The following is a 24628-nucleotide window of genomic DNA, read 5'->3' as shown; positions in this document are numbered from 1 at the left end:
GATTGTTGGGTAAGGGTATCGAGGGATATGGAGTAAATGCGGGCAGATGGAGCTGAGGTATTGATCAGCTGTGATTTGAATGGTGGGATAGGCTGGAGGGGTTGAATGGCTTCTTCCTCTTCCTATGAAGGTTTCAAGGTTACAAAGGGGAATTGAAACAGGCTGCAGAGTGGCAGAGGATTCACAATATCCAGTCCAACAACTTATAAGTTTTTAAATCTCTTGGCGGGTGTTTGAAAGTCATGACATTGGTAGCAACATGCATACTGTGTCCCGTTATAAATCCATTAAAGTCTTCCAGTCACTCTCGTTGGCCATCAGAGTTGATATTGTCCCGTGACCATCACTACTGTATCCTATTTGGTATGACTGTAATCGAAGGCAATGGGTTCTAGAATGACTTGGCACGCCACACATTCTCAGTCAGGCCTCAGTCTGAGATCACCTTGTTCCATTGCAGTATATACTGTACATTTATAGCCTGTGTACCAAAATATCATCCTCACCTGAATAGTTATAATCAATAACGTGGCTATTTCCCAATCACAAGATGTCACTGTTTCCAACTGTGCTCTTCACACAATAGCTTTGAAACAATTTGGGATGTGGATGTTGCTGACAGGCTGGCATTTGTTCCCCATTCACAAGTGGCTCCCCGAGAAGGTGGTGGTGAGCCGTCTTCTTGAACTGTTGTGGGTAAATCCACAGGAGGGAGTTCCAGGATTTTGACCTAGCAACGATGAAAGACCAGTGAACATATTTTCAAGCCGGGATGGTGTGTGTGATTCGGACGGGAGAACCTGTAGGTGGTGATGTTCCCATAGCTCAGCAGTTCATGTCCTTCTAGGTGGCAGGGGTCGCGAGTTTGGAAGGGGCTGTCGAAGGACTCTTGACGAGTTGCTGCAGTGAATCTTGTAGATGGTACACACCACTGCCACTCTGTGGAGGGAGTGAATGTTTAAGGTGGTGAATAGGACAGTAAACAAGCAGCCTGCTTTCTTCCTGGATTATGTTGGGCTTCTTGAGTGTTGTTGAGGCTGTGCCAAGTTACAAAAAGAGTAACATACTTTTTAAAATTTTCTCCACCTCCCTCATTGATTTTACCCTCTTTTGAAACTTACAGCTTGAAGTCACCATATGTCCTTTTAGTGAAGTGAGATTGCCTTAGTGGCTCCAGCCTGGAGATGGAAGTTGACCTAGTCAACCTAAGTCAACCGCAGCAAACTGGACAATCCGAGTGTTGCTAATTATTTTATCATTCGTTCATGGGATGTGGGAGTCGCTGGCTAAGCCAGCATTTATTGCCCATCCCTGTTCAGGGGGCATTTAAGAGTGAACCACATTGCTGTAGGTCTGGAGTCACATGTAGGCCAGACCAGGTAAGGATGGCAGATTTCCTTCCCTAAAGGACATTAGTGAACCAAATGGGTTATTACGACAATTGGCAATGGTTTCATCAGACTTTTAGGGCGCAACTTTCTGTGCCCACTGGTATCGGGTGAGCGGGCAATATGGCCAGAAGGCCAAAAATCAGTTTCGCAATGTTGTGTAACCAGTTTGTGATTGTCCGCTCAGCCCATCAATGGCAGGCCGCGTTTCCTGCCATCGGACGTCGGGAGCTTCATTGTAATATATCTGCTTATCATTATAAGGCCAGCCCAACGGACTCATTCCCCACCCACCACGCTGGATTGTCAGGGTCATTGCCCGCCCACGTGTTTCACAACTGCTCATAAGCGACGTGCACCTGGTGAGCCCCCCCTTCGTTCGAGACTTTGAGGTTTGATGCCGACCTTGCTTCGGACAGTACGCAAAGTCATCACCACCAGGCTTCGCAGGCAGCACCACATCACTTCCACAGAGGCTCATAGACAGGTCTCTACCTACCCGACCAGCCATAAGGCAGGGGTGGCTTTGTACAGCTGCAAGGCTAGGGCTTGCTTGGGGAAGGGGGAGAAGTGGCCTCAGGCAAGGGAAGAGGCTTCAGGGCGAGGGCATTATTGGGGAAGGGGAGTATCCCAGGGTGTGTGTGTGGGGTCACAGGTTGATCTGTGCAAGTGGCCTCAATATGCTGAGTGCTGAGGAGGCAGTCTCCAGAGGAAATGAGGCCAGATGGAAATGTGAAGGCATGTGTGAGAGAGTGAGTGGTGATGTTCCTTGAGCTGGCAGTGAGTGAGATGCCAGTGAATGTGTGATGAGCTTGATTGTGAGTTTAGAGTGATGAGATGGTAGCCTTACACTGGCGGCATGGATGAGATCATTCATCCTCTATCTGCATTGGATGCCAACCTCTCCTGTGCATTGGCACTGATCCTTGCTACCATCGCCTAACAAGCCGGGGTGGTAATGTTGCTGCCCCTCCTGTGGCCAGAGCGTGGATAGAGAACATCACGACAGGCCTCTATGGCATCCAAAAGGCGCTCGAGGGATGCGCCACTAAACCTTCAGTCGTCTTGCCTTTCGATGCCCTGTCTGATTTGCAGCAGCCCTGGGCTGAGAGGTGTGTGTGCAGCTGTACTTTAAATGTGGCGCTTAGCGTGTTTCCCAAATATGTCCTTATGTTGTTCAGTGTCAAACTTTGTTTGATAATTGCTCCTGCGAAGCAACTTTGGATGTTTTTAACTATATTACAGTTGCTACATAAGTGCAAGTTATTGTTGTATTCCTGGGGCTCGAGCAGTTAAAACGTTGCAGCTGATGACACGTTGGGAAGACCTCACGGGACAAGACTCAGCCCCCAGTCATTAATCCACTCCTTCATCTTCCATCAGTGATGCAGAATGGCTTATTAATCATAAATAGCGGAGGGGAGGTGGTGGCATAGTCATATTGTTACAAGACTAGTAATCTAAGATAATACTCTGGACACCTGGGTTCAAATCCCACCACAGCAGATAGTGAAATTTGAGTTCAATAAAAATCTGGAATTAAGGGCAGAAATGTCCCAGATTTGCACAAAGTGCAGTGGTGGGTAAAGCGATGTTTTACCCGTCGGCCACAATAGGGGCTTCTCACACTGTATGGTCCCAATGGGTTACACTGGCTCTCTGGATACTCATTGGCTGGGTTATGTTGCTGGGTTACACTGGCTCTCCGGATACTCATTGGCTGGGTTATGTTGCTGGGTTACACTGGCTCTCCGGATACTCATTGGCTGGGTTATGTTGCTGGGTTACACTGGCTCTCCGGATACTCATTGGCTGGGTATTGTTGCTGGGTTACACTGGCTCTCTGGATACTCACTGGCTGGATCACGTTGCTGAGTTGCTGGCTGGCTTACATGTATGCTTTGTGTTGGCTGCACTCATGAGCTGATTGTGTTGCCATAGAAACCGTTGATCTGGTCGCGTTTGGGTCACATTTAGCTGGTGGCAGTTGTCCCAATTTCATGAATGGCAGGGTACAACGACACAGCACAGACGGAGGCCATTCAGCCCATCATGAGTGTGCTGGGTCTTTTGAAAGAGTTATTCAATTAATCTCACTAACCTCCCCACCCCACCCAACCCCCACCTCTTTCCCCACAAAAATCTGCTTCAAATATTTATCTAATTTTCTTTTGAAAGATTCTTAAGGGGGACATGGTGGGATTGGCTGCTCTCTGGGATGTCCAAGCAAACCACTCAGTTCAAGGGCAATTAGACATCATATGTTGGCCTTGCCAGCGATGCCTACATCCCATGAAAGAATTAAAAAAAGATGTGATTGAATCTGTTTCCATGCTCGTTCAAACAGTACACTGCAGATCATAATAGCTTGTTGCATGAAACAATTCTCCTCATTTCTCCCATGATTTTTTTGCCAGTTACCTTGGGCTGGATTTTATGGGATGCCCTGGTCTGGGAGTAGTGTTGGTTGCTCTAGGATGAGATTTCCACTCCTTTCTCGGGAGGAAGTCCCGCCTTAGAGAGCTACCGCCAACCATATAGGCGGCAGCTCTGTATTCCCAGCAGCGCCAGCCAGGAGAGTGGCCACTGCCAGAACTACAGGCAGTCCCGCCAAGGTGAGGAGGCCAGGTAAGTCCGGGGTTGGGGCGTCTCAGCAAGGGGCTGCTGCGAGAGGGGTGGGGGGGGGTGGGGGGGGATCTGTATTCAAGAGGCTGGGAAAGAGGGTTAAAGGGGAGGACGACCTTGTGGGGAGAGTGCCTCCCATGGACCCGCAAAGAAGGTCCCATCCCCACCCTCATCCCTTGCTCAACACCAGCCACGCAACTAAATCAGCCGGGGTTTCGGCGTGGTGTGGGCCTACTTCTCCCGCTGTGGGTAAAATACTGGTGGTGGTGGGATGAGGCCCTTAAGTGGCTATTAATTGGTCACTTAATGGCCTCAATAGGCTCAGGGTGGGTGAGCTGCCCAATGGCCCTCCCATCCCAAACCCCCAACCCGTCCCCTATAAAATTTCGGACAGGTCAGGGGTGGAAGGGAAGGCCACCTGCTAGATTTTATGAGCCCCCATCTCCTTCAAGTCGCTGGTGAGGGGAGCATAAAATCCAGCTCATGTTTTTTTGCTGGTTCATGGAATGTGAGCCCATCCCTAATTGCCCTTGAGAAGGTAGTGGTGGGCTCTTGAACCGTTGCGGCCTGTGTGGTGTAGGTACACCCGCAGTGCTGTTAAGGGGGAGAGTTCCAGGGTTTTGAACCAGCGACAGTGAAGGAACGGAGACATATTTCCAAGTCAGGATGATGATTGACTTGGAGTGGAACTTGCAGGTGGTGGTGTTTCCGTGTATCTTCTGCCCTTGTCCTTCTAGATGGTAGAGGTTGCGAGTTTGGAAGATGCTGTTGAAGGAGGCTTGGTGAGTTCCTGCAGTGCATCTTGTAGCTGGTATACACTGCTGCTACTGTGCGTCGATGGTAGAGGGAGTGAATGTTTAAGGAGGTGGATGAAGTGATGATCAAGCGGACTGCTTTGTTCTGGATGCTGTCGAGCTTTTTGCATGTAGTTGGAGCTGCACTCATCCAGTCAGTTCGATCTATTCTCCTGCTCCTTCCTCATTGCCCTGAAAATTTATCCAATTCCCTTCTGCTTCCGCTGCCCTTTCTGGCAGTGTGTTCCAGATCACAAAATTCGTGACTTTGTTTCAATGGTGCATTTACAGACAATCTCTGGAATGATCAATCACTGGAGATAGACCCAGACCTCCCCCCGGGGTGGAGAACAATCCAGGACACGAGTGGAACGTACTATTGGCATGTACCGACTGGCACTACCCAATGGCAGCACCCGGCGTGCACCTCGGATATCAGCCTGGGCTCCGAGAAACTGTCAACAGCCCTGTCACCAACCCTAGAGCACAAGGTGAGAGCGAGTGGGAAGGTCAAAGGAGCTATGGAGCCATTTTGGAGCAAGAAGCACATTTTAGTCGTCGGGGTGTGTGCTGATGTGTGTGCAGTTTGAGTGAGTGTGTGCGCCATTAAGTGTGTGTTCCAGTGTGAGTGTATGTGTGCATTTACAGTGCGAGTGAGTACGTGTTCATGTGTGAGTGCATGTGTGCACCAGTGTGCCTGAGTTTGTGTGCCAGTGTGTGTGTGTTCATGTGTGAGTGTGTTTGCCTCAGTGTGTCTGAGTGTGGTCGCCAGTGTGTGTTCATGTTTGAGTGTGCATGTCAGTGTGAGTGTGTGCACCAGTGTGTGTTCATGTGTGTGAGTGTGTGCACCTGTGTGTGTGCCAGTGTGAGTGAGTGTGTGCACCAGTGTGTGTTCATGTGTGAGTGAGTGTGCATGCCAATGAGTGAATATGTGCACTAGTGTGTGTGTTTATGTGTGAGTGAGTGTACGTGCCACTGTGTGTACATGCACAAGTCAGTGTGCGTGTGCATGTGTGTGCATCGGTGTCAGTAACTGTCTGTCAGTGTGACTGAGTATGTGTGAGCAGGCTTGAGTGAGTCTGTGTGTATGCAAGTGTGTGTATGTGAGTGAGTGAATGTGAGTGTAAATGTGAATTTTTCTGTGTTAGTGTGACAGTCTAATTAACCTTTCGATCATTGTCTTTGTGAATGGTGTGAGGTAGTTTCTGTTAGCTTATGGGAATGTGTGAGTGTTATGTCAGTGTTTCTGAGTGTAATCTCCCCCTGTTTCTGACTGTCTCAGGCTGTTGTCCCAAGTGCTGCTGCAGTGAATCGTGTGTCTGGAGGAGGGAAGTTCAAGAGCAAAATGCCAGCTTCTTCATCGATAAATCTGAGGTAAGACAGCGCAATCCCAATCTCCTCAGGCTGTGGATCGGGGTGTTAATGAACTGATATTCCAGCTGCGCTTAGTGACAGAGCAGTGTGAGGCCCCTTCAATAGCTCTGCCCTGAATTAAATTAAATGAACTGCCAAAATGGATCAGTATGTCCCCTGTAAACATGTCAAATATATCAGGCAGCTTTAACAATGCATCACGGACTGAAACACCAAGTCTGTTGCATTGGTGGGTGATCTACATTGAGGCAAAGCATGTGGGTAATGGAAATTCAATGGTAGAAGGCCAGACCTTTCACTGAAATATAGAAACATGGATAATTTCTGGCACAGAAGGAGGCCACTGAGTCCATCATGCCCATGTAAATGAGAAAGAGCTATCCCATCTAATCCCTGCAGTTTCCAGTCTGTAACCTTGTAGGTTACATCATCTCAAGTGGGGGGAGATGGAGGCATAGCGGTAATGTCATTGGACTGGTAATCCAGAGGCCCAGACTAATGTTCTGAGGGCAAGTGTTTAACTCCCACCGGGGCAGCTTGTAGAATTTAAATTCAATTCATAAATCTAGAATTGAAAAGCTGGTTTCAGTAATAGTGACAATGAAACCATTGCCAATTGTAATAAAAACCCACCTCATTCACCAATGTCCTTTGGGGAAGGAAACCTGCCAGCCTTATCTGGTCTGGCCTACATGTGACTCCAGACCCACAGCAATGTGGTTGACTCTTAACTGTCCTCTGAAATGGTCCAGCAAACTCAGTTCAAGGGCAATTAGGGATGGGCAACAAATGCTGGCCTTGCCAGCGATGCCCACACACATGAAAGAATAAATTTTTAAAATGTGTGTACCAAGTACTTGTTAACGATGATGAGGTTCCACCCCCTCCCCTCTGGGGGAAACACTTTCTCCTCAGTTCCCTCTAAGCTTTCCACCAATTACTTTAAATCTATGTCCCCCGCTTATTGACCTCTCTGCCTTAATGGAAATAAGTCCCTCTTATCCAATCTCTCCAGGCCCCTCGTAAATATTATATATCTCAAATACATCTCCCCTCAACCTCCTTATTTCAAAGAAAACATCCCCCAACAAATATCCAAAATTTTAAAAAAATGCAAAACACTATGAACGCTGGAAATAAAAATAGAAAATGCTGGAAATGTTCAGCAGGTCGGGCAGCATGTGTGCAGAGAGAAACAGATTTAAATCTTTCAGGTTAATGACCTTTCATCAGAGCTGGGAAAGGTTACAAGATCATAGGTTTTGAGCAAGTGAAAGTGCGGAGGCGGAGGGGGAGGGGAGAGTGGGAACTATAACTAAAGGAAAGGCCTGTGATAGGGCGGGTGACAGCCTATCCAATCTTTCCTCATTGCTAAAATTCTCCACTCCTGGCAACTTTTTTGTAAATCTGCTCAAGTGTGGGCACATCCTTCCTGTAATGTGGTAACCAGGACTGAACACGTTACTCTAGCTGTGGCTTAATTGCTGTTTTGTGAAGTTTTACCAGAACCTCATTGCCCTCATACTCTGGGTTTGAGCTAATAAAGGACAGTATCCCGTATGCCTTCTTAACCACCTTATCTGCCTGTCCTGCTATCTTCAGGGACCTATGGACATGCACTCCAAGGTCCTTCTCCTCCTCTACACCCCTCAGTATCCTCCCATTTTGTATTCCCCTGTCTTGTTTGTCTTTCCCAATGCATCACACTTTTCAGGGTTGAATTGCATTTGCCACTTTTCTGTCCAGCTGATCACTCCATCGATATCTTCCTGCAGTCCATCGCTTTCTTCCTCACTATCCATCACACAGCAAATTTTCATATCATCTGCAAACCTCTTATTCGAGGCAATTGTAGTTACTTCGAACCATTCGATCCATCTAGTCCATGTCTGTGTTTAACCACCATGGAAGCAAATAGTCCCAATTATGTTTATCCACTCCATTCTCATCTCTCATTAATTCTCTTTTTCACCCCCTTTCATCCACCTGGAAGTTCCTCTCCAAGTCACTCACCATCCTGACTTGGAAATATATCACTGTGGGGGAGAGGGACTACCTATTGGTGTTCGGGGTGTGGGAGGAGCTGCCTGGAGGAGTCAGGGTGGGGGAGGAGCTACCTGTAGGACTTGGGGTTGAGGAGAGGGTCTACCTGGAGGAGTCAGGGTGGGGGAGGAGCTACCTGTAGGACTTGGGGTTGAGGAGAGGGTCTACCTGGAGGAGTCAGGGTGGGGGAGGAGCTACCTGTAGGACTTGGGGTTGAGGAGAGGGGCTACCTGGAGGAGTCAGGGTGGGGGAGGAGCTACCTGTAGGACTTGGGGTTGGGGAGAGGGGCTACCTGGAGGAGTCGGGATGTGGGTGGGGCTACCCAGAGGAGTCGGTGTCTGGGAGGGGCTGCCTGAAGGAGTCGGGATGGGGGAGGAGCTACGTGGAGGAGTTGGGGTGGGGGATGGGCTACCAGGAGGAATTGGAATAGGGCAGGGGCTATGTGGAGGAGTTGGGGGAGGGTGGCTGCTACCTGCAGAGTTGGATTGGGGGCGGGACTGCTGGAAGGATAGGGGAGGGGCTACCTGTCAGAGTCGGGGTGGGGGAGGGGCTACATGAAAAATGAAAGGGTGTGAAGTTAAAGGTAAAATCTTAAGAATAGGACAAAGAATTGGAAGAAAAAAGGAAAATCAAACACAATCTAAAAGAGTTACATTTGAATTTTTGTGTAAAATTGTGTTTCTAGTGTTTATTTTATAGTATATGGATAATATAACAATAATCGATCTATTTCTGGAGCTTTGCACAGTTTTATTGCTGAGGAAACAATGATTGTCTCAGGGACACAGTGCAGCAACTTGAAAGCATGGGAAACCGGTTGTCTAGGAGATAGCAGCATCCTAGACTTGTAACTGGCGTATTCCGTGCCAACACTGCTGTGTCTCCATTGCTGCATCCCAAGGCAGCTAGAAGGATCAAATTATGAGGATAGGTTGCATTGACTAGGCTTGTATTCCCTCGAGTATAAAAGATTAAGGGGTGACCTATGTGAGCTGTTTCAGAGGATTAAAATATTTGATTGGATGGATAGAGAGGAACTATTTCCTCTGGTGGGCGAAAGTCCAGAGTTTAGGGACATAACCTTAAAATTAGAGGTAGGCCAGTCAGGGGTAATGGCAGGAAGCACTTCTTCAGGCAAAGGGTAGTGGAAACCCAGAACTCTACCACCCCCTCCAAAAAAGCTGCTGAATGGAAAATTTCCAAAGTGAGATTGATAGGTTTTTTTTTTGTTGGGCCAGGGTATTAATGGATACAGAATCAGGGGAGGTAGATGGAGTTAAGGCCATGATCTAAACCAATGAAGGAACAGGCAAAACCCATCTGGTTTGCTAATGTCCTTTAGGGAAGGAAATCTGCCACCCTTACCTGGTCTGGGCCTACTTGTAACTCCAGACTCACAGCAATGTGGTTGACTCTTAATTGCCCTCTGAACAATTAGGGATGGGCAATAAATGCTGCCCTAGGCAGCGATGCCCACATCCCGCGAACAAATTAAAAAAAAATGGGCTGTTCCCACGTGCAAAGTGCTGCATGGTCCTACTAACGTGCTGGTGGGTTAAGGGTGTTGGTCTCAGTAAATGGGGGAGCCAGGCCATTTGTTTGAACTCTGGGTTCCCCAGCTGTTCCTCAGAGCCCAGTGACTCTCTGATGGGCACGGCCAATAGGCAAGGCTCATGTTGGCATTGCAAATTCAGCGAATGAGCCCCCGCAGTATTATCACAACACTAACATTCCCTCCAGTAAAGGGAACAATGAAATCATCTTATTGTGTACGTGTGCCAGGAGTGGGTAGTGACCTCACCTGTGAGACATAAGGCTGTGGGTTCATGAGATTCGAGCAGCTATTCCAAGCTGACACCGAGGGAGTGCTGCATAGTTGGAGCTGCTGACTTTCGGATGAGATGTTAAACCGAGGCCCTGTTGCGGGTGGACATAAAAGATGCACCTTTCTCAAAGAAGAGCAAGACAGTTCTCCCCAGTGTCCTAGGTCAATATTAATCCCTCAGTCAACATCGCAAAAACACAGATAATCTGATCATTATCGCATTGCTGTTAGTGGGAGCTTGCTGTGCACAAATTGGCTGACACATTTCCCGCTTTACAACAGTGACTACACTTCCGAAGTATTTCATTGGCTGTATCTGTAAAGCATTTCGAGTTATCGAGTGGTCCTAAAAAGCACTATATAAATACAAGTCTTTCTTTCTTTTAAGAAAAAAAGTACATCATAACCTGTGAAACGTTTGGGATGTCCTGAGATTGTGAGGGGCGCTATGGAAATGCAGGTTCAATCTTTATCGTTGATTCCTCAGTTCCAATGATTCACTCCTCAGAAATACTTTCCTGTTTTGCAGGAGTGAACTCCCGTGGCAAGACAGCAGCCTCCAGCTCAACAGCGACCCAGATTCAAAGGTACAGCAAGTTTCTAGCTCCTATTCTGCATTTGGGGAACCCTCCAAAGTGTAACCATATCCCGTGCAATTAATCATTTACACATCGGATAACAACTTGACCCAGATCTCCCAAAGAATTATCATGCGATCGGTATTCACCATCACCAGACTGACAGTGAGCAAAAAGAGGCACCTTCCTTTCGAAACGCTGGATTCTGGAGGTACTGTCCCTTGTGTTAAAAACACCCGAAAACATGTTTGCATATCCTTCTTTGTCATCTGATATATAACATGCTATTGGCATCATTCTATCTGTCGCAGTATACAAGGGGTTAAAACATAGCTTTCACTGACAGAAAGGAGAACGCTGCAGTGTGTTTTATTAGTTAAATTTCTAAACTAGGGGCCCAAAGGCTTTTTTCACACTGGGACTGGGATACAAGTGTGTGGAAGTTATGTTACAGTTCCACAAAACCCTGGGAAGAGCTCACTGAGAGTACCTGCATTCAGTTCTGGGCACTGTAAGTCGGGAAGGTTAAATTGGCCTTGGAGAATATACAGCACAGATTTACCAGAATGATACCAGGGCTAAAAGGGTTAAATTATGAGAATAGGTTGCACAGACTAGACTTATATTCCCTTGAATATAGAAGATCGGTGGATGATTTAATTGAACTGTTTAAGATGATTGAAAAGTTTTATAGAGATAAAAACAAAAAACTACTGCAGATGCTGGAAATCCAAAACAAAAACAGAATTACCTGGAAAAACTCAGCAGGTCTGGCAGCATCGGCGGAGAAGAGTCCTCATGACCCTTCAGCAGAACTTCAGATGCTGCCAGACCTGCTGAGTTTTTCCAGGTAATTCTGTTTTTGTTGAAGAGTTTTATAGGATGGGTGAAGACTAATTCCTTTGGAGGGGGTGATGCCCAGAATGGCAGGGGGGGAGATGCAAAACCTTAAAATTAGGGCTAGGCCGTTCGGGGGAAGGCAAAGGCAGAAAGCACCTCTTCATGCAAACAGTAGTGGAAATCTGGAACTCGTTCCCCAAAAAGCTGTTGAGGCTGGGGGTCAATTCAAAGTGCCAAAACTGAGAGTGATAGATGTTTGTTAGGTAAGGGTATTAAGGGATATGGGAACACAGAAAGTAGGAGCAGGAGTAGGCCATTCAGCCCCTTGAGCCTGCTCCATCATTCAATTAGATCATGGTTGATCTTCTACCTCAATGCCATTTTCCTGCACCCCACTCCACCCCCTATCCCTTGATGTCTTTACAGACTAGAAAACTATTGATCTCTGTCTTGAAAATACTTAATGACTGAGCCTCTGAAGCCCTCTGGGGCAGAGAATTCCAAAGATTCACCACCCTCTGAGTGAAGAAATTTCTCCTCATCTCAGTCCTGGATCTGCCCCTTATTCTGAGACTGTGCCCCCTGGTTTTAGACCCCCCGCCCCTCCCACCCAGGGGAAACATCCTTTCTGCATCTACCTGTTGGGCCCTGTAAGAATTTTGTATGTTTCAGTGAGATCACCTCTCATTCTTCTAATCACTAGAGAGTATCGGCCCAGTCTCTTCAATCTCTCCTCATAGGACAATCCCGCCATCCCAGGAATCAGGCTGGTGAACCTTTGTTGCACATCCAGCAAGGCAAATAAATTCTTCCTTAGGTAAGAAGACCAAAGCTGTATGCAATATTCTGTGGAACCAAGGCAGATGGATAACAGTTAAACTACAGATCAACCATGAACAGACTCGAGGGGCTGAATGGCCTACTCCTGTTACCATGTTCTGAAGGCCAAGACATTAAATTTAAATACAAACCTCTTAAGGGATTGGTTCAAATATATACTTGATCGGCCGATTCTTTTGTGGGAGTTATTTAAACTTGCTTGGGCCTAGTTTGTTCTTTAGAAAGTATTTCTCAGCCTGTAAGGTTCAGGTTGGAAAGTAAATCTAGGAAAATCGTTCCAGAGTTGAAGGGCTTGAGTTACGTGGATAGATTGGCAAAGCTGGGGTTGTTCTCCCGAGAGAAGGCTGAGGGGAGATTTGATAGAGATGTTCAAAATCATTAGGGGTCTGGACAGAGTAGATAGGGAGAAATTATTCCCAATAGTGGAAGGGCCAAGAACCAGAGGGCACTGATTTTAGCTGATTGGCCAAAGAACCAATGGCGGCATGAGGAAAAATATTTTTTAACGCAGCGAGTGGTTAGGATTTGGAATGCGCTGCCTGAGAGTGTGGAGGAGGCAGTTTCAATTATGGCTTTCAAAAGGGAAGCGAATAATTCTCTGAAGAGAAAAGATTTTCAGGGCTACAGGGAAAAGGTGGGGGAGTGGGACAAGCTGAGTTGCTCCTGCGGAGAGCTGGCATGTACATGATGGGCTGAATGTCCTCCTTCTGCTCTACCATCGTTCTATGGTACTGTGTCAGAGAATCTGCCTGAAAGTTTTAGAGAGATATATTTAGTTCTGTAGCTGGTGAGAGGAACACCAGGATATAGACAGTGTACGTTAATGTAATTTACTGACGTTACAGGCTTGAGTGGAGCATAAAGTCTATTATGGAGCAGTGAGGCTGAATGACCTGTCGCTGTGTGGTAAATGAAATGGAATTTGATTTATCGTGACATTTGCTAATTCCTGTTACCTTAAGGAATTTGGGAAGGCAGTGGCGTAGTGGTATTGTCGCTGACTAGTATCCCAGAGACCCGGGGTAATGTTCTGGGCAGATGGTGAAATTTGAATTCAATAAAAAAAATCTGGAATTAGAAGTCTGATGGCGACCAGGAAACCATTGCCGATTGTCATAAGATCCCATCTGGTTCACTAATGCCCTTTAGGGAAGGAAATCCGCCATCCTTACCTGGTCTGGCCCACACTTGACTCCAGACCCACAGCAATGTGGTTGACTCTTAAATGCCCTCCAAACAAGGGCAATTGGGGATGGACAATAAATGCTGGCCTAGCCAGTGACACCCACATCCCTCGATTGAATTTTGAAAAAGTGTAATATTTCCTTAATATCTAACAGTCATCATTGTTTCTGCTCACTTTTTCTCTTCTAGTTTGATAAATTTGACAGATAAAGTTCAAGTTAAAGTCTGTTGTGATGGCATTCTGCTGCCTTCTGTAGTCAGGGAAGCTCTTGTAAGAGTGTCTTGTCTGAGGTGTCATTGTTGCAAAGTGGGGAAATGTAGCAGCAAATTTGCAAACAGCAAGATCCCACAAACAGCAATGAGATACTGGTCAGGCAATCTGCTTTTTGTGATGCTGGTTAAGGGACAACTATTGGCCCAGGGAGAACTCTCCTGCTCTTTTTCGAAATAGTGCCACGGGATCTGTTATGCCCACCTGAGAGGGTGGACGGGGGCCTCGGTTTAATGTCTCACCTGAAAGACGGCATCTCTGACAATTCAGCACTCCCTCAGTGCTGCCCTGGAGTGTCGACCCAGATTTTGTGGTCAAGTAACTAGAGTGGAGTCTTGAACCCACAATCCCGTGACTCAGAGGGGAGAGTTAACCAGGGTGATACCTTAAAGAATCCCGAATGTCAAGGCCTGTGGAGATTTTGGCCCTGGACACTGTTGGACAATTTGCCTACAAACCTGTAACCCTGACATCAGCAATCATTTAAAATAAAACCCACATCAGCATCCCCCTCAGATAGACTACCATGTCACCACAATTCCTCTTGGAGCTGTCCCTTTGCACATTGAGGCGAATTGATACAATCCCTGTCCCTTCCTGGCCCACTGGTAGAATGCAAGCATGGTCTTCTGTCTAACCTAACGTTGGTCTCCTCTGTTTTATCCTCTGTGCAGTGCTTCGCAGTGAGGTCCCTGGGTTGGGTGGAGATACCAGAAGAGGACCTGACTCCGGGGAAAAGCAGCATTGCCGTGAACAACTGCATCCAACAGCTCTCCTACAGTAAATCTGAGGGAGGACAGAGTGGGCTAGCTTGGGGAGAGGTGCGTTTACTCACTGACTTCACCCCGCAATGCCACTCCCCATGGCAATAGCATCAGCGTACACTTTTCACATAGTCTCTCATAGAAGTTGTGTTAAACTGGAATGGGCTCGAGCCCCAGGTACATTCAGAGCCTTGAAGTATTGTGATGAAACTGCACACAACCAGTCCCTAACCTACTGTGCTTTACTGGTGAGGTAGTATAGTGGTTACTAAATCCACAATCTTGGGGTAATAACCCAAAGAATGTGATTTCAAATCCCACTGTGGAAGGTTCCAGATTTGAGTTCAGAATGCTGGGAGTTAAAAGCCGTCCGATTGTTGTCATCCCCAGCTTGATGTTAATCTGAACCTAAGCCAGTTGGTGAAGTATGAAACACTAATACTTTTCTTGGTAATGGGTTTATTCACGGAATGCAGCATTACACATGTCAGCTTCCTATCTGCCAACAGTGTCCCAACAGTCTCTGTTTTTTAAAAACAAAAAGCTAAAAGCTACTGCGGATGCTGGAAGGGTCATGAGGACTCGAAACGTCAGCTCTTTTCTTCTCCACCGATGCTGCCAGACCTGCTGAGTTTTTCCAGGTAATTCAGTTTCTTTTTTTTATTTGCTTTTTTTAAAAAATCCCCAGAAAGTAAACAAATTAACTAATAAACAAACTAACAGCCCCTTAAATGGACACTGTAATAAAAGACAAAACTTTAAAGGAAGCTTATCTAATGAAATTAAACTGGGGGCTAATGATGTTCTCCAGTCCCTGTGGTGCCCACCAGCCACAGAAGGCCTCAGCATGGCAGTGGACACCGCATGGCAGAGACACCTGGGCGCGAATGTAACCGTGGAATAGGGGCAGACACTCAGGTCTAATACGAATGTACGAATTAGGAGCAGGAGGAGGCCACTCGGCCCCTCGAGCCTGCCCCGCCATTCAATAAGATCATGGGTGATCTGAACGTAACTTCAACCCCACATTCCTGCTGACCCCCGGTAACCTTTCACCCCCCTTGTTAATCAAGAATAAATTAATCTAGCTCTGCCTTAAAAATATTCAAAAGGCTCTGCTTCCTCTGCCTTTTGAGGAAGAGAGATCCAAAGACTCACAACCCTCTGAGAGAAAAAAATTCTCCTCATCTCTGTCTTAAATGAGTGACCCCTTATTTTTAAACAGTGACATCTAGTTCTAGATTCTCCCAGAAGAGGAAACGCCCTCTCCACATCCACCCTGTTAAGACCCCTCAGGATTTTAAAGATTTCAATTAAGTCACCTCTTACTCTTCTAAATTCCAGTGGATACAAGCCTAAACTGTACAGCCTTTCCTCATAAGACAACCTGCCCATTCCTGGTATTAGTTGAGTAAACCTTCTCTAAACTGCTTCTAACGCATTTACATCTTTCTTTGAGTAAGGAGACCAGTACTGTACATAATACTCCAGATGTAGTGTCACCTATGCCCTGTACAACTGAAGCATAACCTCCTCACTTTTGTAATCAATTCCCCTCATAATATATGATAACATTTTATTATCTTTCCTAATTACCCGCTGTACCTGCATACTAACCTTGCATTATTCATGCACTAGAACACCCAGATCCTTCTGAATCTCAGTCCTGTAATCTCTCACCATTTAGATAATAAGCTTCTTTTTTATTCTTCCTGCCAAAATGAATGATTTCACATTTGCCCACATTATACTCCATTTGCCAGATCTTTGCCCACTCACTTAACCTATCTATGTCGCTTAGTAGCCTTCATCCATCCTCTTCACAATTTACTTTCCTACCTATCTTTGTGTCGTCAGCAAATTTAGCCACCATTCCTTCGGTTCCCTTCATCCAAGTCATTTATATAAATTGTAAAAAGTTGAGGGCCCAGCACTGATCCCTGTGGCACACCACTCGTCACATCCTGTCAACTAGAAACAGACCCTTTATGCCAACTCTCTGCTTCCTGTTAGCTAGCCAATCTTCTATCCATGCCAATATGTTACCCCCTACACCATGAGCTTTTATTTTCCACAATAACCTTTGATGTGGCACCTTATCAAATGCCTTCTGGAAATCTAAGGACATCCACCAGTTCCCCTTTATCCACAGCACATGTGACTCCTTCAAAGAACTTCAATAAATTGGTTAAATACGGTTTTCCTTTCACAAAACCATGTTGACTCTGCCGGGTTGCCTTGAATTTTTCTTAGTGCCCTGTTATAACATCGTTAATAATAGCTTCTAATATTTTCCCTTTGACAGATGTTAGGCTAATTGGCCTATAGTTTCCTGCTTTCTGTCTCCCTCCCTTTTTGAATAAAGGAGTTATATTTGCTATTTTCCAATCTAATGGAACCTTCCCTGAATCTAGGGAATTTTGGAAAATTGAAACCAGTGCATCAACTCTCTCACTAGCCACTTTTTTCAAGACCTTAGGGTGAAGTCCATCTGGACCTGGGGATTTGTCAGCCCCGCAGCCCCAACGATTTGCTCAGTACCACTTCCCTGGTGAATGTAATTTTCCCGAGTTACTTGCTCTCTTCCATTTCCTGATGTACAGCTATTTCCGGGTTGTTACTTGTGTCCCCTATAGTGAAGACCAAAGCAAGATACCTGTTTAATTCATCCGCCATCTCCTTACTTTCCAGTTTCAGTTCCCCAGATGCACTCTCTATGGGACCAACACTCACTTTGTTAACTTTTCTTATTTAAATATCTATAGAAACTCTTACTATTCTTTTTTTACTTTCTCTCATACTCTTAATTTTTCCCTCATTAACCTTTTTGACATTCTTTGCTGTTCTTTATATTCTTTCCAACGTTCTGACCTGCCACCCGCCTTTGCGTCATTATATGCTTTTTCTTTAAGTTTGATACTGTCTTTAACTTTTTTAGTTAATCACGGACGGTGGGCCCTCCCCTTGGAACTTTTCTTCCTTATTGGAATGTATCTATTCTGTGTATTCTGAAATATCCCTTTAAATGTCTGCCACTGAACTTCTATTGACATATCCCTTAACCTCATTTGCCAGTTCACTTTAGCTAGCTCTGCTTTCATGCCCTTATTTAAGCTTAAAATACTAGTCTTTGATGTGCTCGTTTCTCCCTAAAATTGAATCTGAAATTTAATCATATTAGTCAGAGTTTTTTGCTTGTTGGGCGGGCGCCTGAGTGTAAAATGACACGCGATATTTCGGTTGCCGGGCGTGTGCGTGAGTTGGCAGCATGCCGGCTGACAATTAACCGGCCTATTAAGGCCTTTTAAGTACCAATTAAATGAAATCTTTTGCTACCCGTCCAACCTTACAGTTGGTGGGCAGGCAAAAAGGTCAAGGAGCCTTTGGATTTTTTTTAGGAAACCTCATCCACGGGCGGGATGAAGTTTCCAACAGCAAATAAAAATTAAATTAAAATTTTTAAATTTCATTAACAGCATGTCTTTGCTCATGTGACATAACCACCTGAGGGGACATATTTTTTAAAACATTTTAAAAGTCTTTATTTTTCATTTTTAAAATCTTCAGCTCCCTGAGGCAGCTCTGTGCCTTGGGGAACTTTTCCTCCGCGCGCAGGCGCAAAGTTCCCCACTCATCTCCCCCCCACCCCCCCGCACACAGGCAGCGCTGAGCATTGCAGCTCACATTTCACGCTGGACGGGCCTAAATTGACCCCCGCCAGCGTGAAATCACGGCCCGAATGCGGGCGGCTTCCTGACCGCTCCTGCTCGCCCTCGCTGAGCCTGCCCGATGAGGGCAAAATCCTGGGCATTATGATCGCTGCTACCTAGGGGCGCCTTCACTAGGAGGTTATCAGTTAATCCGATCTCGTTGCTCAATAACAGGTCTAGTAGGGCCTGCTCTCTGGTTGGCTCCAGTTCTAAAAACTATCCTGAAAACACTCTACGAACTCTTCATCTATGCTACCTTTGCCCATCTGATTTTTCCCCCTCAACTGCCTGCTGCCTGAACCACCTTGGCCATGACCATGAGCAGACCCACGAGGAGATTCTCCGATTTGCCCACCTACCCCACCCACTGCACTGGGTGGCTAAACACTTAATCACAACAATATAATTAACATACCTGTGAACACTGGTCCTGACCTGTAGTACCACACCAATGTGGTTGACTCTTCACTGCCCTCTGAAGTGGCCGAACAAGTCACTCAGTTGTTTAAAAACCTGCTACAAAGGGCCCACCAGTACCACCTCCTCAGGGCAACAAGGGATGGGGCAATAAATGCCAGCCTTGCCAGTGATGCCCACATTCCAATAAATATTTTTTTAAGCAATTATTTGGTTGTTGGACAGAGTGCGATGTAAAAATTTCTTTGAAGAAAAGGTTAAAGAAAGGTAGAAAACGCTGGAAAGACTGGGTATATCTGGGGAGGCAGAGACAGACTGAATGCTTCAGGTCATTGATTCAGCCGATTCAGGATTTTGAAGCTGTGAGTTAATATAAAAAAGCCATTTGTTGCCAGGTCACTATTGACCTTGGTTAAGGGTCAGAAGGAGCTGGACAAAGTGATCTCTATCCACTTTGATTGAAATCGCTGAAAAATAAATTGAAAATAAATCTTAAGAAGACCCCTTTCCTTAAAGGGTGTGGAACCACATTGGGAGTGCATGGCTCTGACCTCTGAAAGGAGACAGAGGCACTGGAGAAGGTAGAAAGAAGGTTTACAGGGATGATAGCAGAACTGAGGAAAGATTGTTCAGGCTGAGATTCATTTTTTTATCCAAGAGAAGGCTAAGGGGTAACGTGAAAATTATGATAAGTTTTGATAAGAGCAGACATCAGGAAGATGTCTCTGCTTGTGGGGAACATCTAAACTAGGATAGTGACGAATAAACATCCTGGAGAATTCAGGGGAACCTTCTCTAGAATGTGGAACATGCTACCACAAGGAGTAGTTGATGCATTTAATGGCAAGTTAGATAAGAACATGAGGGTGAAAGGAATGTCAGATGAAGTGTGTGGGAGAAGGCTAGAATGGGGCATATACACTGGTGTGGGATATGTAATTCTAGGCAATATGCTTGGAGGTTCCTGGCTCTTTAATTTCAAAACAATAAGAGAGTTGGGTAGCTGAGATGTTGGACTGAGTACAGTGGGATGTCGGGATGGGTACAGTGTGATGTTGGGATGGGTACAGTGTGATGTCGGGATGGGTACAGTGTGATGTCGGGATGGGTACAGTGTGATGTCGGGATGGGTACAGTGGGATGTCGGTTTGGGTACAGTGGGATGTCGGGTTGGGTACAGTGCGATGTCGGATTGGGTACAGCGCGATGTCGGATTGGGTACAGCGGGATGTCGGATTGGGTACAGCGGGATGTCGGATTGGGTACAGCGGGATGTCGGATTGGGTACAGCGGGATGTCGGGTTGGGTACAGCGGGATGTCGGGTTGGGTACAGCGGGATGTCGGGTTGGGTACAGCGGGATGTCGGGTTGGGTACAGCGGGATGTCGGGTTGGGTACAGCGGGATGTCGGGTTGGGTACAGCGGGATGTCGGGTTGGGTACAGCGGGATGTCGGGTTGGGTACAGCGGGATGTCGGGTTGGGTACAGCGGGATGTCGGGTTGGGTACAGCGGGATGTCGGGTTGGGTACAGCGGGATGTCGGGATGGGTACAGCGGGATGTCGGGATGGGTACAGCGGGATGTCGGGATGGGTACAGCGGGATGTCGGGTTGGGTACAGCGGGATGTCGGGTTGGGTACAGCGGGATGTCGGGTTGGGTACAGCGGGATGTCGGGTTGGGTACAGCGGGATGTCGGGTTGGGTACAGCGGGATGTCGGGTTGGGTACAGCGGGATGTCGGGTTGGGTACAGCGGGATGTCGGGTTGGGTACAGCGGGATGCCGGGATGGGTACAGTGTGATGTCGGGTGGGTACAGTGGGATGTCGGGATGGGTACAGCAGGATGTCGGACTGGGACCAATGGGAAGCTTGTTGGACAAGCCTGTTTAGTTGAATGGCCTTTGCTAATCATTGACACTTTTGATGTTCTCCCTGCAGGGTCAGGATATGGTGATGGTTCTTAGGAAGGACACCCTGAGCCTGGTGGATCCTGTAGATCACAGTTTGATTCATTCTCAACCAATTATCAACATTCGAGTGTGGGGAGTTGGTTGTAACAACGGCAGGTGAGTTTAGGGCTCTCAATGCCTTTACATTCTCCGAGGAAGTAAGACGCTCTGCTGAATGGACAGGGCTGATATTCCAGATTGAAAATCTGTTTCTAAGGGATTAATATCCATTTTCCCTTTTTGTTCTGTCTTGGGATTTGAGGACATTTGTTTTCGAGTAAAATTTTGATAAATTTACTTCAATAGCAAACAAAACTGACCAGAATTTGATCCACATCCTCAACCAGTTCAGTTAGCTTCAACCTGACAAGTGCAGGGGGCAGAGTTTACAATTGAATTAAGGCTGAACATTTGGACCCTGAACTCATCGCCCTATCGGCTGAAGCAATTTCTGAGCTTCAGTGAACTGCCCGGAGTAACTGGGAGAATTTCTCTGCTGGCAATGATACACCTCTTCTTCTAGATGGTTGTTAATCTGTAAGAAATGCCAACAAGCAGAAACTGCCATCATGAACCATGCCACTTTATAAAGAATGCCAATGAGCAATGTGCTTGGTGAATTGCCGAGAAGGTTGCACATTTTATATCGTCACGAGTATGTGAACTTCTTTGCAATCCCAAGAGCTATTCCTGCACTTAGGTATCATGGTGTAATTCCTACCCCCCCCACCCCCCCAACCCCCAGGCTCAGTGGGTTAAGGCACTGCTCCGTGTTGAACCCAAACTATGTGGATTGGTGGGTTACAGCCCCAATCTGTGCCAGGGTGACAACAGAGGCCAACCTACAATTTACCTCAGTGCCTCTGGGCTGGAGGAGGGAAAAAGAAAATCACCCTCTGTGGGGGTTGCATAGCGCCAAGATTTGAGGCTGCGATGAGATTTCTCTTCCACAGTCGAACAGCCTTCACGATTCCATGCATGAACGGCCCATTTGCATCAACAGACCTAGAGGACAGTGGGTGCTCAGGGAACCATAATCCCAGCAAGGAATTAGCTAGGTGAGCAGGGAGGGGGGGTGATATCTGCTTGGAGGATGAATCATTTGTTTACTATTGTGAATGGAGTATGTGGGGTGGAATGTTGGTATCTCCAGTGGGGAAGGTGGGACAAATAATCCTTTCGGCTGCCAATATGGGATCTCTGCAAAGTTTTTGCCCAACCTCGAATATGAGATCATGGAGAGCACTTAAAGAAACGCTGGTCGAATGTGTTTGGTGGGTTGATGTTGACGAGCTCAGGGATGTTCATCACCTTGTGGCTTCCACTGGGTATTAGTTATAAACACAAAGGAACATGGGAACAGGAGGAGGCCAGTCAACCCTCAAGTCTGATATCCCATTCAGTGAGGTCGTCACTGACCACCACATTTCACTGAACAATTGTCAGGAAGGTGTGTGGCCGTGCAAAAAATAATTTAGAGGGAGCCTGCGTGGGAAAGAATGGCCGTATATTTTAAAGAGAACATTGGCTGATCTGTATCTTAACTCCACCTACTTGGCTTGACTTCGTAACCTTCAATACCCAGACCCAAGAAAAATCTATCAATCGCATTTTTAAATTGCCAATTAACCCCCAGCTTCAACAGCTCGATTTGGGGGATAGAGTTCCAGACTTCCATTTCCCTTTGTGTGGAAAAGTGCTTCCTGGCTACCACTGGATGACCTGGTTACCACTGGATGACCTGGTTCTAATTTTAAAGTTGTTCTCTCTAATTTTAAGGTTGGAATCTACTCTGGATTCCCCCCACCAGCCAACAGAGGAAATAGTTTCTCTCTATTTACCCTATAAAATCTTTAATTAGATCTTTTGTACCTTAATATTTCATACTCAAGGGAATACAAGCCCAGTCTGTGCAATTTAACTCTTTTTGCCCAAATATCAACCTGGTGAAAGTTAAGGTCAGACAGGCCCTATAATAGGCAGCCCGGCCCATTACATTCATTTTACTTGCAGGTAGAAAGTTTAAAATCTACACCATCTCCCGTCTACCTTGTGTATGGATTTTTAACTAACCTGCTGGTTATGAATTATTCACAAAGTTAAGGCCAGCTCTTTCTTTCACTATATGTCTACTCAATGCAAACTGCATCCCTTCCTCCTCTCTGCTTGCCATTTGATTACACTGATGCCCTGTTGTATGGTATGATTTAGCAGTCTGTGTATAGAGATGTGGTTGAAGGTCAGACCTGTGTGCTGTATTATCCAAACATTCCTTGGAACCAAGGACATGCACTCCCAGGACGATCGATGATTGAGGGTCATTAGGAATTGCTGAATGCGATCTCCACCACACTGATAAACATCCAGAACCCTTAAACAAAAACAATCTAACTCATCGGGGTTTCATTCAAATCGGTGCTGTCTTCCTATGAGGAAGGCTAAAAAAACTTCTATTTTCACTCCAATCTTACTGAAACGCATATCACAAGATGTTTCTAGAATGAAGTTAATGATAGGGATACGGATCTGGAACAAGTGAATGGATGAGTTATCAGAGGGAGCTCCTTCACACAGAGTGGGCACACGTCTGTTGGGCTGGAAGAGATAGTTAACTGAAGGGGCAGAGTCCGATGGGTGAGTTGAGGGAGTGGAGGGAGGGAGTTTGACGGGTGAATGGAGGAAGGGCGTTTGGGTGAGTTGAGGGAGTGGAAGGAGGGGGTTAGATGGGTGAGTTAGGACTAGGGTTTAAAGGGAGAGTTGAGATATTGGAGGAGGAGGATTTGGTGTAAGGGTTAGGGCACTGAATTGAGAAAATTCAATCCTGAAAAGCATGTTCTCATCATTTTGTCATGTCCATATAAACCCTTGCATCTTGATTCCTCTACATTGGCTTGTACTGGGGCAATGTTACCACAGCTCTCCTCAGTTGACTATCAATACTGAATAATCCAGTATACACACGTTATCTATAGTTACTTAACCCCAGTGGACACCTCAACTATCCTCACTTGATTATCTGTAATCCTCATTATCCTTGTTACCATTAAACCTCAGGAGTTTTGACAGAAACCAGAGCTCGGTTTTGCATTTTTCAATTAAAATGAAATTGGTTTGTCAGACTCCAGGTCCCTGATCCTGGTAAGTATCTGTTAGTGATTCTACAAGATCTGATAGAATTTACCTTTGAACTGCCTTTTCGCTTCAGACCAGCACTTCAGGGCACTTGGACTATCTGGAATCATTGAATACCACAGCAGAGAAGGAGGCCATTCAGCCCATTGGGCTGAATTTCAACCTAAAATAGGGGTGGGTTTGAATCAGATGGGGGGCGGGGGAAGGGGGGGTTGTTAAAGTGTGAAAAATCTCCCAGCTCGAACCTGCCCACCTCCAGCTTTAACTGGAGGCGGAAAGCGGGTTTAAGCAACCAATCTGATTCGAGGAGGTGGGTTGCTATTTTAGGGATGGCAGTGGGGCTCCTAACTGATTGACTGTCAAACAATGAACCAATCAGTGATTCCATTGACACCGCATGTGGGGGAATCCTGAATTGCAGGTTCTCCTGGACTTTCTGACCAAGGAGCTTCCTGGGGACCAGGTCAGCCTAGACTCTCCCCATCGAGCCTCCACTCTCAAAGAACAATCCAGTTAGCCCCAATCCTTCGTCCTTTCCAAAATGCATTACCTCGCATTTGTCCGGATTAAACTCCATCTGCCATTTCTCCGCCCAAGTCTCCAACCGATCTATATCCCGTTGTATCCTTTGACAATCCTCTTCGCTATCTGCAACTCCTCCAACCTTAGTGTCATCTGCAAACTTACTAATTAGCCCAGTTACATTTCCCTCCAAATCATTTATGTATACTACAAACAGCAAAGGTCCCAGCACTGATCCCTGCTGAACTCCACTAGTCACAGCTCTCCATTCAGAAAAGCACCCTTCCACTGCTACCCTCTGTCTTCCATGACCAAGCCAATTCTGTATCCATCTTGCCAGCTCACCTCTGATCCTGTGCGACTGCATTGAA

General features: G+C 46.3%; 1 protein-coding gene across 1 annotated transcript in view; it reads left to right on the top strand.

The window, feature by feature from the left end:
* Positions 1 to 24628, top strand: part of apbb3 (amyloid beta (A4) precursor protein-binding, family B, member 3) — a 73187-nt gene that overhangs the window by 5592 nt on the left and 42967 nt on the right. Inside the window, exons 2-7 of the mRNA XM_078549764.1 lie at positions 3865 to 4003; positions 5099 to 5298; positions 6090 to 6181; positions 10579 to 10636; positions 14438 to 14584; positions 20593 to 20720. Of these exons, the coding sequence (XP_078405890.1) occupies positions 3865 to 4003; positions 5099 to 5298; positions 6090 to 6181; positions 10579 to 10636; positions 14438 to 14584; positions 20593 to 20720 (764 nt within the window). The remainder of the gene's footprint in view (positions 1 to 3864; positions 4004 to 5098; positions 5299 to 6089; positions 6182 to 10578; positions 10637 to 14437; positions 14585 to 20592; positions 20721 to 24628) is intronic.

This window comes from Cetorhinus maximus, chromosome 10 (genome assembly GCF_964194155.1).
Source record: "Cetorhinus maximus chromosome 10, sCetMax3.hap1.1, whole genome shotgun sequence".
Classification (NCBI taxonomy): domain Eukaryota; kingdom Metazoa; phylum Chordata; class Chondrichthyes; order Lamniformes; family Cetorhinidae; genus Cetorhinus; species Cetorhinus maximus.
This window is presented reverse-complemented; position numbering and strand designations above follow the sequence as displayed.